The sequence below is a fragment of the Lipotes vexillifer genome, unplaced genomic scaffold (genome assembly GCF_000442215.2).
Source record: "Lipotes vexillifer unplaced genomic scaffold, Lipotes_vexillifer_v1.1 scaffold394, whole genome shotgun sequence".
NCBI classification, from domain to species: domain Eukaryota; kingdom Metazoa; phylum Chordata; class Mammalia; order Artiodactyla; family Lipotidae; genus Lipotes; species Lipotes vexillifer.
In genome coordinates this window covers 2,899,906-2,912,701 of record NW_006791731.1, presented here as the reverse complement: position 1 = coordinate 2,912,701, position 12,796 = coordinate 2,899,906, and the positions used below count along the sequence as shown (strand labels likewise).

Genomic DNA, 12,796 nt, shown 5'->3' with positions numbered 1-12,796 from the left:
TGGTTTTTTTTTTTTTTTTTTTTTTTACTGGGATAGATAATTAAGGTTGAAAACAAATTTTAATGAAGAGTTGAGTTATACTTAATGATATTTGGGTCCTTGTAGGAACCGTTATTTGACAGCCTTATATAATATAAAAACCAGAGATCTCTCGGGAAAATTATCACTAACTGTTTTGAGTACACGTAATCAAATTTTAGCTAATTTAACCAACACATCTTAAACTAGCAGCCTGGGGTAAATTTTTTTTTGGAGGGGGCTGCATTGGGTCTTCGTTGCTGCCCACGGGCTTTCTCTAGTTGCGGCGAGCAGGGGTTACTCTTTGTTGCGGTGTGCGGGCTTCTCACTGCGGTGGCTTCTCTTGTGGAGCATGGGCTCTAGACGCGCGGGCTTCAGTAGTTGTGGCTCGCGGGCTCTAGAACGCAGGCCCAGCAGTTGTGGCACACGGGCTTAGTTGCTCCGTGGCATGTGGGATCTTCCCGGACCAGGGCTCGAACCCGTGTCCCCTGCATCGGCGGGCGGATTGTTAACCACTGGGCCACCAGGGAAGCCCCGAGCCGGGGTAAATTTTAATTAAAATTATACCTGACAAAGGTAAAATATTTCTTTCACTCAAAGTTTTAAATGGTGGCACAGAATGTATGACAAATGGTGACAAATGTTATCAGAAATAAGAAATACATTCTCAGTTTCCCATCCCCCATAATGGCAGCCATTAGACATAAATGGCTGTTTATGTTCAGATTTAATGCTCAGATGCTGCACATCTGAGTACTCAGCATCCAGCTTGGCTAGTGGCTGGCACATGGGATCTCACAGATACTGAACATTTCCTTCATCACGAAGGTTCTATTGGGGAGCTCAGCCTTAGACTTGCTTACATACTTGTAGTCTTATAAATCATTTGATTCTAAATGTAATATTTTAAAAGATTCTAAAATTAGCAATGTCAACATAATTCAGAATATCGTCAAGTTTTACTCATTTTATTCAGTATTTTATTGATAATCTTTATTAGGAAAGGAAGATACCTAGAAAAAATAACAGAAAACGTTGTTGAATGAAGACCTCAATATCTAGTTACCGCCTTACCGTATTTCTAGACAACCCAACTTCAAAGCAATGTCCTGGTCCACTTGATCGGCGATCTCCAACATATAATCGCTCTTCACCTACAATAAAAAGGAATGGGTAAAATAATGTTGCTGTAGGAGAATATGTTTTAAACTTAGTCATTAAGTAAATGTTTACTGGGTGCCATTTACATGCTTGATACACACTATGTCAATAATCACGCTAGATGCTGGATATAAAATGAGTAATACCAAAGAATAGTTAAAGAGTCAAACAGTCTTCCTTTGTGAAGAACATATATGATCTATGAGCACTTAAACGTCATCTGAATCACAATAACGTCAAGCTGCTTTCTACCCTCCATGTTGTCAAAGGGAAAACAAGAAGGGAGATCTCCATTTCCAGGCAATATAGCGGTGGCTATATTTTCTGAACTCAAACTACAGTCCCAGCACCATTTTTTGGACCTCAATGCAAAGGCAAAGAAAACTAACATTATTTCAAAATCCATTTAATCCTGCAACTGATGTGATTCCACCTAACCATCGACTATAAGTGATTCATCTGCAAAGTGACAACATGCTTGAAGTGTGATATAGAGAAGGATCTAATAAATTGTACAAAGGCCTTCCAACCAATAACTGTGAGGGACTGATATCAGTATCTGAGAGCACTCATCAGTGTGAAGATGTTTTCAAAGATGAAATATGTAAAATCTCACAGCTTAGCATCAAGAGATCAAGATCTGCAATTGATTTTGATGACAGGGAGCGTTCATTCTGAATTTCGATTAAGCGAAATGTTACTCCTCCCCCAAAAAGGAACTTCTGTTCCTCTCATTAGTAGACCGTATTACAAAACAACTGCACTCAATTATTATATTATGAATTTCACCAATACAAAACTCCGTGGAAATCTGTCTTGTCTCTTGTTATATAAGTATTTCATAATACCCTCCCCTCCATTTGGCCTCTTGGTCCTCAACCCTAAAATATCTACTCTCTGGTCCTTCACAAAAAAAGTGTTTCCTCTGCCCTAGGAAAAACTCCACAGATCCTGTTCTATTGCTACCTAGCCTGTCAGTTCGCTTGTTCTAAAGATTTCTAGTCCCAAGTTAACTACTTTGCCAACCTTATAGTGATAGTTCATAAGCTTCCCTTGAAAAGACCCCCAAACCTCCCAACCTCCTTCTTCCCGTTATTTTAATTCCCTGGCAAGACCAGCAGATACTGAAACCAGCCACCCACCTCCTTCTCCACGCTTACTGCTGAGCAACTGGAGAAACTCTGTTCTGTGCTTCGCTTTACGCTCACAAAGACAAACCTCAAATGATCGCCTGAGACTGCTTGGAAATTCGGCAATGCCTGCCTAGGAAGCTTGGCAACACACTGATTCACACTTTCTCCAGTCAACCAGCCACATCTCTTTCTTACAGAGAAAATAAAAGTCTTCAGACGGGGATGCCCTCTTTAACGTACCAGAACCTATAACCTGAGGGGCACGAGTGCTCACCTACTCACTCCTCTCAGGATGGAGGCGATGCCCGCTCAGCCAGCAGTGGTCTATTTCTGACCTAAACGCCATTTCCTCTGAAACCTTTGCTCTATTTTCTGCATTAGCGCCTCTACCTAGGTGGTCCATAAACACTGACTGACTGAAGACTGAGCAAATGAACAAAGAATAAAGTCATCAAACTACGGTTTGGATACCTCTGTGTGTAAATGTTATTTTCCATAAGAGTTACAAGCAATAGTCATTTCTATTCCTTAAATATAGCAGGCATTTAAGACTGATTCAATAGAAATGAATTATTCAACCCACTAAATTAAGTAAACAGCTGTGATTCTAGAATCACTCTGTTCACACTTCAATTGGCTCTTTCTCCTCTATAGCAAAAAATAAATCCAAATTTTAAAACTAACTTTTTTGCATCATAAGTAGGTTTATTACTAAACACAAAAATGGACAGATGAATCAAGACTGTATTTATGTGAGTCAGAGAAACACCACAGTTGTTCTGACTGAAGCATTCAGTGGATCTTAGCTGATGGTCTGGTGCAGACTTTGAAGCAACCAGAGCAGAACAGCAATTTCATGTTGAGGAAAATGCATTATTACAAAACTATTTTAAGATTAGTTACTATAATTTTTAAACACTATTCAAAGGTGGAAAAATGTAATCGCATGCTTTATTCAGTCATCAAAACCAAATTCATATTAGTTGCAAAAATGAAAAAAAAAGAGAAAATTAACTTAACGATCTTTATGGAAAATCCCTTTATTTTTGAACATGACTTAAAAGTTCTGAGAGTTGTTTTTTCTTACAGTAACAATCTACTACTCTTGACTCAGAGCTGTATGACTACGGCCTGAGGCCCATTCACTGCGTGCAGTGATCCATGTTTTCTGCCAAGTGTGTTGATCCACCATGGAACCAGCCATCTCAGCAGACCCTCCCCTCCTCCTTACCCCACCCTGTAGCAGCTGCCCTCTGTGAGGACAGAGAGCAACCCCCCTGGCAAGGTCCCTGTCACCCAGGCTCCAGAGGGGCTGTTCTCTGAACCACTGTGCACATCACGTCCTGATGTTGGGCTCATGCAATTTTCTTCAACACGCAGTGTTTTTAACACGCAGTGTTCATTTCTTTATAAAACATTTCTAACTTTCATGCTTTCATTTGTGAAATAAATGCAATTTATTGAACATTTAAGTGTGCGTATGTATAGGTATATAGTTGCTTACAGTAAATATACTCACACTGCCACGTCAGACAGATTTATACATAACTCTCATTTAATATTCACAGCATCACTGTGAGTTGGACCCTACTATAATCCCCAATTAAGAGCCTTAGAAAGAACCTAAAAAGAATGAAGATGATAGCAGAGGAACTACTTATTATTCCAGGGGTTAGGTATTATGCTGTTTTAGATACATTATTTATAGTCTGTTCAATAACTCTTCAAGATAGGCCTTAGTCCTATTTTATACATAAAAAACAGAAAGCTTAATTACTCAAAATTGATGTACTCAAGGTCACACAGCAAGCGTTAAAGTTAAAACTCAAAAACGCATCCACTGACCCCCATAACTCAAACTTCAGTGTGTTCCTATACCTTCTTGTGAACCCTCAGAAAGTGTAGGCATTCTCCACTAGAAGGAAGATTAATGACCAGTAAGGACCACAGCTCATAACCCTGGTAGCCCCAGGGTCTAACATGATGGCTTCACATGCATGTCTTAGTTTGTTTTACCACTGTCATTGTGTTATATTCTTTTTTATACCATGGATTACTACTGTTTATTAACTCCAAATCCAGCAAATTTCCAAGAGTCTTTCAAGCAAAGATCTCTGAATGTTGTTCTTTGTTTTATTAAATTAATTCGTTTCCATATGGATGTCAATTTCCTGCTTAAAAAATAGGATGTATCTAGAGGACTTCCTTCTGTGGGCAAGTATTATATTTACATTCATGAGTTTTTTCACCTTATTCTGCAACAGAACTAAAGCACAGGTTTTAATATAAAAACCACTCACATCTCTAATAAAAGTACTAATCCTAAATTGCTCCATAATTTATTCCATATTCCAAGTCAATGCTTTGGCTATCACATGAGATCGTTTGCCTTGTTTTGGTCTCTTCTGAATATTCTGTCAGCTACATGAATTTATCAAATAGACCTGAAAGTCCTCGATAGTGTGTGTAAAGAAAATGGGGCTGAGGGCAGACAAATGTGTATATAACCATCTACATCATACACCACCTGAGTGATCCGAGGCAGTCGGCCAAGTTGGCTCAACTGTCAGGCACTCCTCCCTGAGTTCTGTGAGAGCAAAGAGTGGAGTGTCTGTATGCAGAAGGAACCCAATGGCAGTTCTCAATTAAAACAAACTCCTTGGGCTTCCCTGGTGGCGCAGTGGTTGAGAGTCCGCCTGCCGATGCAGAGGACACGGGTTCGTGCCCCGGTCCGGGAGGATCCCACATGCCGCGGAGCAGCTGGGACCGTGAGCCATGGCCGCTGGGCCTGCGCTCCGCAACGGGAGAGGCCACAGCAGTGAGAGGCCCGCTTGCCGCAAAAAAAAAAAAAAGGAGATGACCAAAGCTAGAAAACCTGTACAACAATAAGTGTTTCCATTGTTTCTTTTTTCTTGTCCACATATAATGGAAAAGTAACCACAAATATACTAGAGGTACTTGAAGAATCAGCAGTTTTTAAAAAGAAGATCTAATGTTGAGAGTGCATGCGCACACACACAAACCAATGTGATTTCTCAAATTCCAAAGGCATACAGTTCCTTTGTTTCTTGGATTTTTTTGACATCTTCTAATAAATCTCATCCAAATTTTTGAACATCAGGGCATTAGCATTAAAACTCTGTCATCACTAATAAGTCATTCGAGAGAATCAATTAGGCACCTAAAACCCATGTCTTACTGTGTTGTGGACACAATGGTGAAGGCAGACTTTACGTCTGCCCTCACTGAACGGCACACTCTATTAGTGGGGGCAACAGATAATAACAGGGAAATACAACGCACACACAACAGACCCTTGACTGCCAGGGGTTAGGGGAGGGGCAGGCTGTGACCAAGCAGCACCAGGGAGCTTCTCTGTGTTGGTGAGACAGTTCTGTGTCTTCATTACAGTAGTAGTCACATGCATCTGTACCTACGATAAAACTGCATAGAACTACACACACACTCTTACACACAAACACAGGAGTGCACGTAAAAACTGGTAAAATCTGAACATGATCTGTAGTCTACTTAGTAGTACTGTGTCAATGTCAATTTCCCTATTTTTATATTGTACTATATCATGATTTTAACGGAAACTGCTCAACCATAACCATCTGTCAGAACTCACTGAGCTGTACACTGAAGTTAGTGATTCTTTTTTTTTTTTTTTTTTTTGCAGTCCGTGGGCGTCTCACTGTTGTGGCCTCTCCTGTTGTGGAGCACAGGCTCCAGACGCGCCGGCTCAGCGGCCATGGCTCACAGGCCCAGCCGCTCCGTGGCATGTGGGATCTTCCCGGACCAGGGCACGAACCCGTGTCCCCTGCAACAGCGGGCGGACTCTCAACCACTGCGCCACCAGGGAAGCCCTAGTGATTCTTATTGTATGTAAAATTATACCTCAGTAAAACTAATTTTAAAATATTTTTAAAAATCGGATGTTAAATGAGAAATGTACAGGTGTCATGGAAGGCTTTACATAGAAAACACCGCTTAAAATTAAGAGTTAATCACAGACACAGAAAACAATCTTATGGTTACCGAAAGGGAAAGGGAGGGGGGAGGCATAAATTAGGAGTTTGGGATTAGCAGATACAAACTACTACATACAAAATAAACAACAAAGTCCTACTGTATAGCACAAGGAACTATATTCAATATCTTGTAATAAACCACAATGAAAAAGTATATATACATATATATATACATATATATATGTATATATATATGTATATATATATATGTAACCGAATCACGGTGTACAGCAGAAACTAACCCAACACTGTAAATCAATTATACTTCAATTTTTTAAAAAAAGAGTTACTGAATGAATAGAAATGATCTAAGTCCAGGAAAGGAAAGAGGAGTCATGCAGAAAAATGTTAACTCAGCAGGCCTGGGTTGCTCAAACCCTACACATTCCCAAGATTATGGCTGGCTCTTGGCCTCCTGGAACCTGAACTCCTGAAATGTTCTGATAAGACTGCCTTTGCCCACCTGAAGCCTCCGGCCACACCATACCAGTCTGACTGGAGAATCTGTATGTACAATGTGATTATGATGAACACCTGCTTCCTTCCTGGGGCCTGGAGCCTACCTGTGGTCACACAGGTGTTGTACGCCCAGGAGATGGAGCCTGATAAAAACTTTCAACGCCCAAGCTCAGCAGGGTCTCAGGCTGGCAAACCTCTGCACCTGTTGTCACACATCACGTGCTGCGCCATGGGACTCCCCTGGGAGGGACCCGGGGAAGCTTCCACTTAATTTCCTCTGGACATCACCCCGCAGACCCCTTCCCTTTGCTGCCTTTCCTCTGTATCCTTTTGCTATAATAAACTAACACCAGAAATATAACCACCTCTGAGTCCTGTAAATCCTTCTGATGAACGACTGAACTTGAGGGTGGTGTTGGGGATACTGAGACAGCAGTATTTCTACCAAAGAAAGAATCTGTCCAAGGCCCTGAGGCAGACTAAAGGCAAACTGAAAATAGCAGCAGGGAAGAGTGACTAGGAGAGACTGACCATTTCTGCCTCCCATTTCTAAAGTCTTTTACAGAGAAGGATGAACAAAAAACTATGGGTTGAACAGTATAAATATGACAGAGTTTACCTAAGTCCTCAATAACCATACAACTTTTTGAATCACCAAAACCGTACAGGAGTGGAAAAGGAGAAAAGAAATGTACATTATTAAATCTATTAAAGAAGTACAGAAAATGTATCTTCTAATGAATCAGACTTAGACCTAAATTTAATTTTAACTTCTTTCTGGAAAAGGACAGCTAATAATTCTCACATTGAAAATGTCAGGTTTTAAACTAAACTTTCCCACTTGGAGCTTCCATTTCAAAATGTTTTAACTGACAGAAAGCTTTATGGCCAAGAAACTACACTTAAAGAAATCATTTCTGATAATATAATTATCTAAATAAAAACATGTAAAAATAAAAAATTGGAGTAAAATAACAGAAAGATTGACCAACAAAATGTAAGTGTGCGCTGGCCCCTCACACGTCTCTGCAGTTTAGGTTCCAAACCATAAAGTTAGGGTGCTGGACTCAATGTCTTCTTCAGCTTCCCACTGGAACTTTTTTTGTCAAATAAACCACAAATTATGTTACAGTTAACGTTTTTTAAGAGCAGACCGATGGATATACTCATTTTAAACCTTAATATATTTGTAGGAGAAAACAATGACAACCTCATGTCTGACACAGGCATCTCCGAGGCTGAAAATGTCAGTGGTACCAAATGGGTCCTACACAAGTTCAGCATCATCGATGCACATGTAGTTAATACGACAACTTCTTGACTAAACATGGACAGAGCCCTTCAAACTAACGGCCACTACTACTTGCAAAAGGTTGCCAATCAAATACACCTTTAACAAATCCGAGAGATAAAGAAGAATAAAATGTTATATGGCAAAGGCAAAATTCAACTTCAAGGCAAAACACACTTTTCTTGCTTTACAATAAGCCATTAGCTTTGGCATCAAAAATTATTTTTTTAGACACCTGCTCTACAGTGAATAGGGTTATAACAAGATTCTAGTTTATTTTTAGAGTGTGCTGATTAATATCTTTCAGAATATTCTAAAATGGGTCAAAAACATTTAGTGAGTCATTTGTGGCATGTCACACTGGTAGTCACATTTAGGACATCTTTGAATGAAACTATGTGCATCCACAGAACCATCTCCCACCAGCAACCCAACGCTCAATACACCCACTGACGTGTTGTTTTCCTCATGACTCCATCCAAACAAGGGGCATGATGAGTAGTGGGCTTGGGTGAAATTTCGAATTAAGGGATAATAAAATTAAGGTAGTTTATTATAAGTTTTCTTTCTCTTTCATGGGATGGAGCTAGTATAGAGGAAATCTAAACATAATTCTTTTGCTTCTATCCTGATAAGAGAACCAAAGTAATAAAAATACTGATTCTTCTAAAACAGAAACAACAGATAACACTCAGGAGTATGCACTATTGCCCAGTGTAGACCCTCAAGATCCCCGCACATGAAGTTCAACAAAACACTAGGCTCATAACAAACATTCAAGAAAACAAGCCGCTGTGAATAAGAGTCAGTGGAGGTCACCACCAACAGTTGTAAAGCCCACAGACTCCAGATGTTACAATTCGGATTCAGAATAGAGACATCAACTCCATTGGAAATGATAAAAAAAAAAAAAAAAAAAAAAAAAAGAGGGGACAGAAAAACTAGTTAACAATAAGGGCCACAAAAGATGGCCTGGCAGACTGAAGAACGGCGGGTGCGGGGAGAGAGAAAACTTGAAAAATAAATAAAAATCCAACAAATGCACTAGACATGAAACTGGCCACAGCTGAGGAGGGTTGGTGATCTGAAAGATTTATGTGAATCCAGATCTCAGGGAGACAGGAGTTGAGAACAAAAAAGAGGCGTCAGTAGATACAGTCTGAGATGTTCTGATGGAGATCTCAACTGAAATCTCAGGAGGAATAACTAAGAAGGAAGAAAAGGCAGTATCTGAGCAGACGCCAACGAAGACATCTCCAGGACCGATTAAAACGACAGGAACCCAGAGGTCCTGGCCACACAACACAGATCAAGCAGGAAAAATAAGTGGGAATCCCACCTAGTTTGTAAGAAAACTGCAAAACACTGAGGACAAGTAAGGATCTTAAAGCCACCCAGAGAGAGGAGACAGATGAGCAGACTACGACAGCCATTTCTCAACGGCAGCCACAGGGATCATACACAGCAGAGAACACCGCCGAAGTTCTAAGGGAGAACGACTCCCGTGTGGTTCTGAACCAGAACCGCGGTTCTCCCAGCAACACCATCCTTCAAGCAGGAAGACAGAACAGAGACACAGGAGCTGTGAACAGCACAATGAACAAGCTCAAACTGATGGCTATCTACCGAGCTCAATGCACAGCCAGAGCAGACACGTTCGCTCAAGCAAAGCTGAACGCCTGGCAAAATCTCAACATGCAAGACGATGAAACAAGTCCAAAAAGTCTGAACAACGAGTTCAAATGAACCACAGTCTCTAACCACAGTGCAAATTATTGTGGAAATGAACCAAAAGGGATAAAATTTTAAAGCCCTATGTGATCACTTCCATTTCTACCAACACAGTGGACCCAATGTCCTGGCCACAGTGCTCATTGAAAACAACTAAAAATGCTGAATAAAATATTTTTTAAAGTCTTCTGAAAAGCTTCTATGAGCTGAATAACAAACGAACAAAACCAAACCAAAAAACCTACTCAGACTAATGATGGAATGCAGAGGGCTCAGGGGAGAGCTAGAGTCAGCTTCTATCCTAAGGCCAGAATTGAGATGTGCACACGTATGCTGTAAAATGTGACAACCAGCAAACAAAAGTAAGAGAATGATAAATACACAATTCAGGACCATGGCTGTCTGCCTGGAGTGAAGGGGTTGGGATTGGGGGGTGTCACAGGGACATGGGACCAGGAAACATCAGGCATGTTCTCTTCCTCTAGGCAGTGGGGTCAGAGGTATTCATTTGATTATTATCACACCTTACTAAAGAACACATGTATCAGATGTTATAGAATCTAAACATGTCATCAAAACCTGAGCCCCTTAAAAGTGGATCAATTTAGCTTGGAATTCAGTGAAATTGGATGTACGCATATGTGTATGCATCTCAACATATTTGCATCAAAAATTACATAACTTTAAAATTAAATAATGGGTGTCATCAAATTCTGAGGCCCTTATAAAATAATTTCTCTCAGAATTTGGTGAAAATTTCCACACACAAGTTCTTACAGATATTTCAGCTGCATTCTCAGTTCAAAAGACTTTGGCTATAAATAGCTGAAGGGCCAGTTTTTTATTTATACTTTTTTTTTTGGCATATTTGTTTAAATAGGAGGAAGTTCTGAATTCCTAACTGATTTTTCAACACTGAAATTAAATCTGTTCCCAAGTTGGGTACTGCCTGGGTAGGATAACGTTTGGATCACCTCTAATAGTTCTAGAAAGAAAGAAATTCTAGTTCTAGAACTTCCATGCACAGACCAGGACAGACTCTGCACTGAAAGATTATCACAAGAAGTCAAATAAGTATAAAATTACTTGCCAAAGCAGCAATGCAAAAATCATACTATTTCTAAAACTTTGTCAGATGAGGGTAAAATAAATGTACATTTTTCTCACATAAATGGAACAATATTACACGCTTTATTTTTTATATGGCCTGTTTTAAACAATAGCATTTAACATCACAACTTCCATACCCATGAACAGAGCTGCAGTTCACTAGTTATAGGCCTGGATAAGTAGTAACACCGGCCATCAACACGGGAAAGAGGTGTTACTATGATTACACTTCTATTTCCCTTAAATTACAAGTACTTGGTAGGATATTATAAAAGCATACACAAAATGAAAGTAATTATTAGGACAGAGATAATTTAAGTGACGTTTTAGAATATTTTCTGGACTTTCTAAAACTGTAATGTAAGATTTAACAATTTTAAAAAATTTAAAAGGGGACAGGCTGAAGAAGAGAAATTCTAGGAATGGATGAAAGCAGAAGGTGGGGTGGAGGGGCTGGAAGGTTTGCATTCAGAGCAAATGGGAAGGAAGAGGTGTGTCCCATCCCACAGTGTGCAGCTCACATTTGTATTGTGCCACCCAAGTGGAAACGCTGAATCCTCAAAAGCCTGGTAACTGTGTACAGACTGAAATTCCAGGTGTTACTGGGCAGTTATATGGTAGACAATCAGACCTCACTTAATTAACATAAAGACCCTATGCAGGAGGTGTTATACACCTACATGCGAAGAAACTAAGGGAGGCACCTGGAGTCACAGAGCTGTGAGATGCAGAACAGGCACAGTATGCGGGCTAACGACACCTCACACCTCTCGGGCTTTATAGAGGCCACTCACCCAAATCACAGACTGCAGTAAGATACGTCCTATTAGTAAGAGGAAATCTGGGATACACCGGTACGTGTGCTAGCTTTTAATCGTATACATAGAAGCAAGGTCTTCCGAAAGGAAAAAGTAGGACAACCTAGTAACAGCGTGAAAGGAACATAAAAGTTGCCAACTTTTAGGTTAGCCTAGAAATTATAAAAAGGAATAACTGAGAGCTATTTAGGCCCATCTCATGCATCCTGGAAATCAATGTCACTAAAGGAGTCACGGATATAGATATAGATACCAGTGATATAGATCATCTACGAGAGAGAAGAATACAATATAAATACATCTGTTAACTAAACTCTGTCACCTCCTTCACCAAAATATGAAGCTGGGCAGACGGCTAGGGGGCCAGATGCAGGGACGCAGAAGAGAGGCAGCCTGTAAACTGAAACCGCTCCATAACAAGTAGGCCTCACACATGCTCAGCTGGAGTCCAAACAGGATTTCCCTCTGCTTCGTTGAACGCAAATCCCTCTCCCATTCGACTCCGTATTATTCTAAACCTTCAAAAGTTCCCACAAGTACCTCACCTAACACCTTACATTTCCTATATGACTTTTACTTCACGGACAAGAAAACATCTCAAGAGCTGGATGCTGCTCTCACAGGTTGGATCTTAAAAGCAGGAATATCCACTTACCTCAACAGAGAAATGAAACCATCTACCTTGCTCTCCTACCAAACCCCACCCACCTTTTCTCCTTCCTGACACCGAGTGACTGGGTTGACGCCATCGGCCTCTTTCTTCTTCATTTTCATGCTCCAGTTCGTTCAGTCTCTAGTCCTAGCAAATCCATCCACTAAGTTTGCTTCCTACCACACCGTTGGACCTCCCAGCTTTCTAGCTTCCTGCCTAAATGGGTGACAAGCCCCCACTAGGTTACAGCCTTTTTAAGACCCAATCCATCCCTGGTACAGCCATCACATCAGAGTGGTCTTATTTAAAAAAAAAATTCTGATCATGACATTTGCTAATTAAATTCTATAAGTGCTCCCAATTATCTGCAGGAGAAAACCTAAAACCCT

The 12,796-nt window shown here is 40.4% G+C and overlaps 1 protein-coding gene across 1 annotated transcript in view; it reads right to left on the bottom strand.

The window, feature by feature from the left end:
- The window catches only part of PTK2 (protein tyrosine kinase 2), a 167,018-nt gene that overhangs the window by 130,898 nt on the left and 23,324 nt on the right, over positions 1-12,796 (bottom strand). Inside the window, exon 4 of the mRNA XM_007464627.1 lies at positions 1,093-1,172. Coding sequence (XP_007464689.1) covers positions 1,093-1,172 — 80 coding nt within the window. The remainder of the gene's footprint in view (positions 1-1,092; positions 1,173-12,796) is intronic.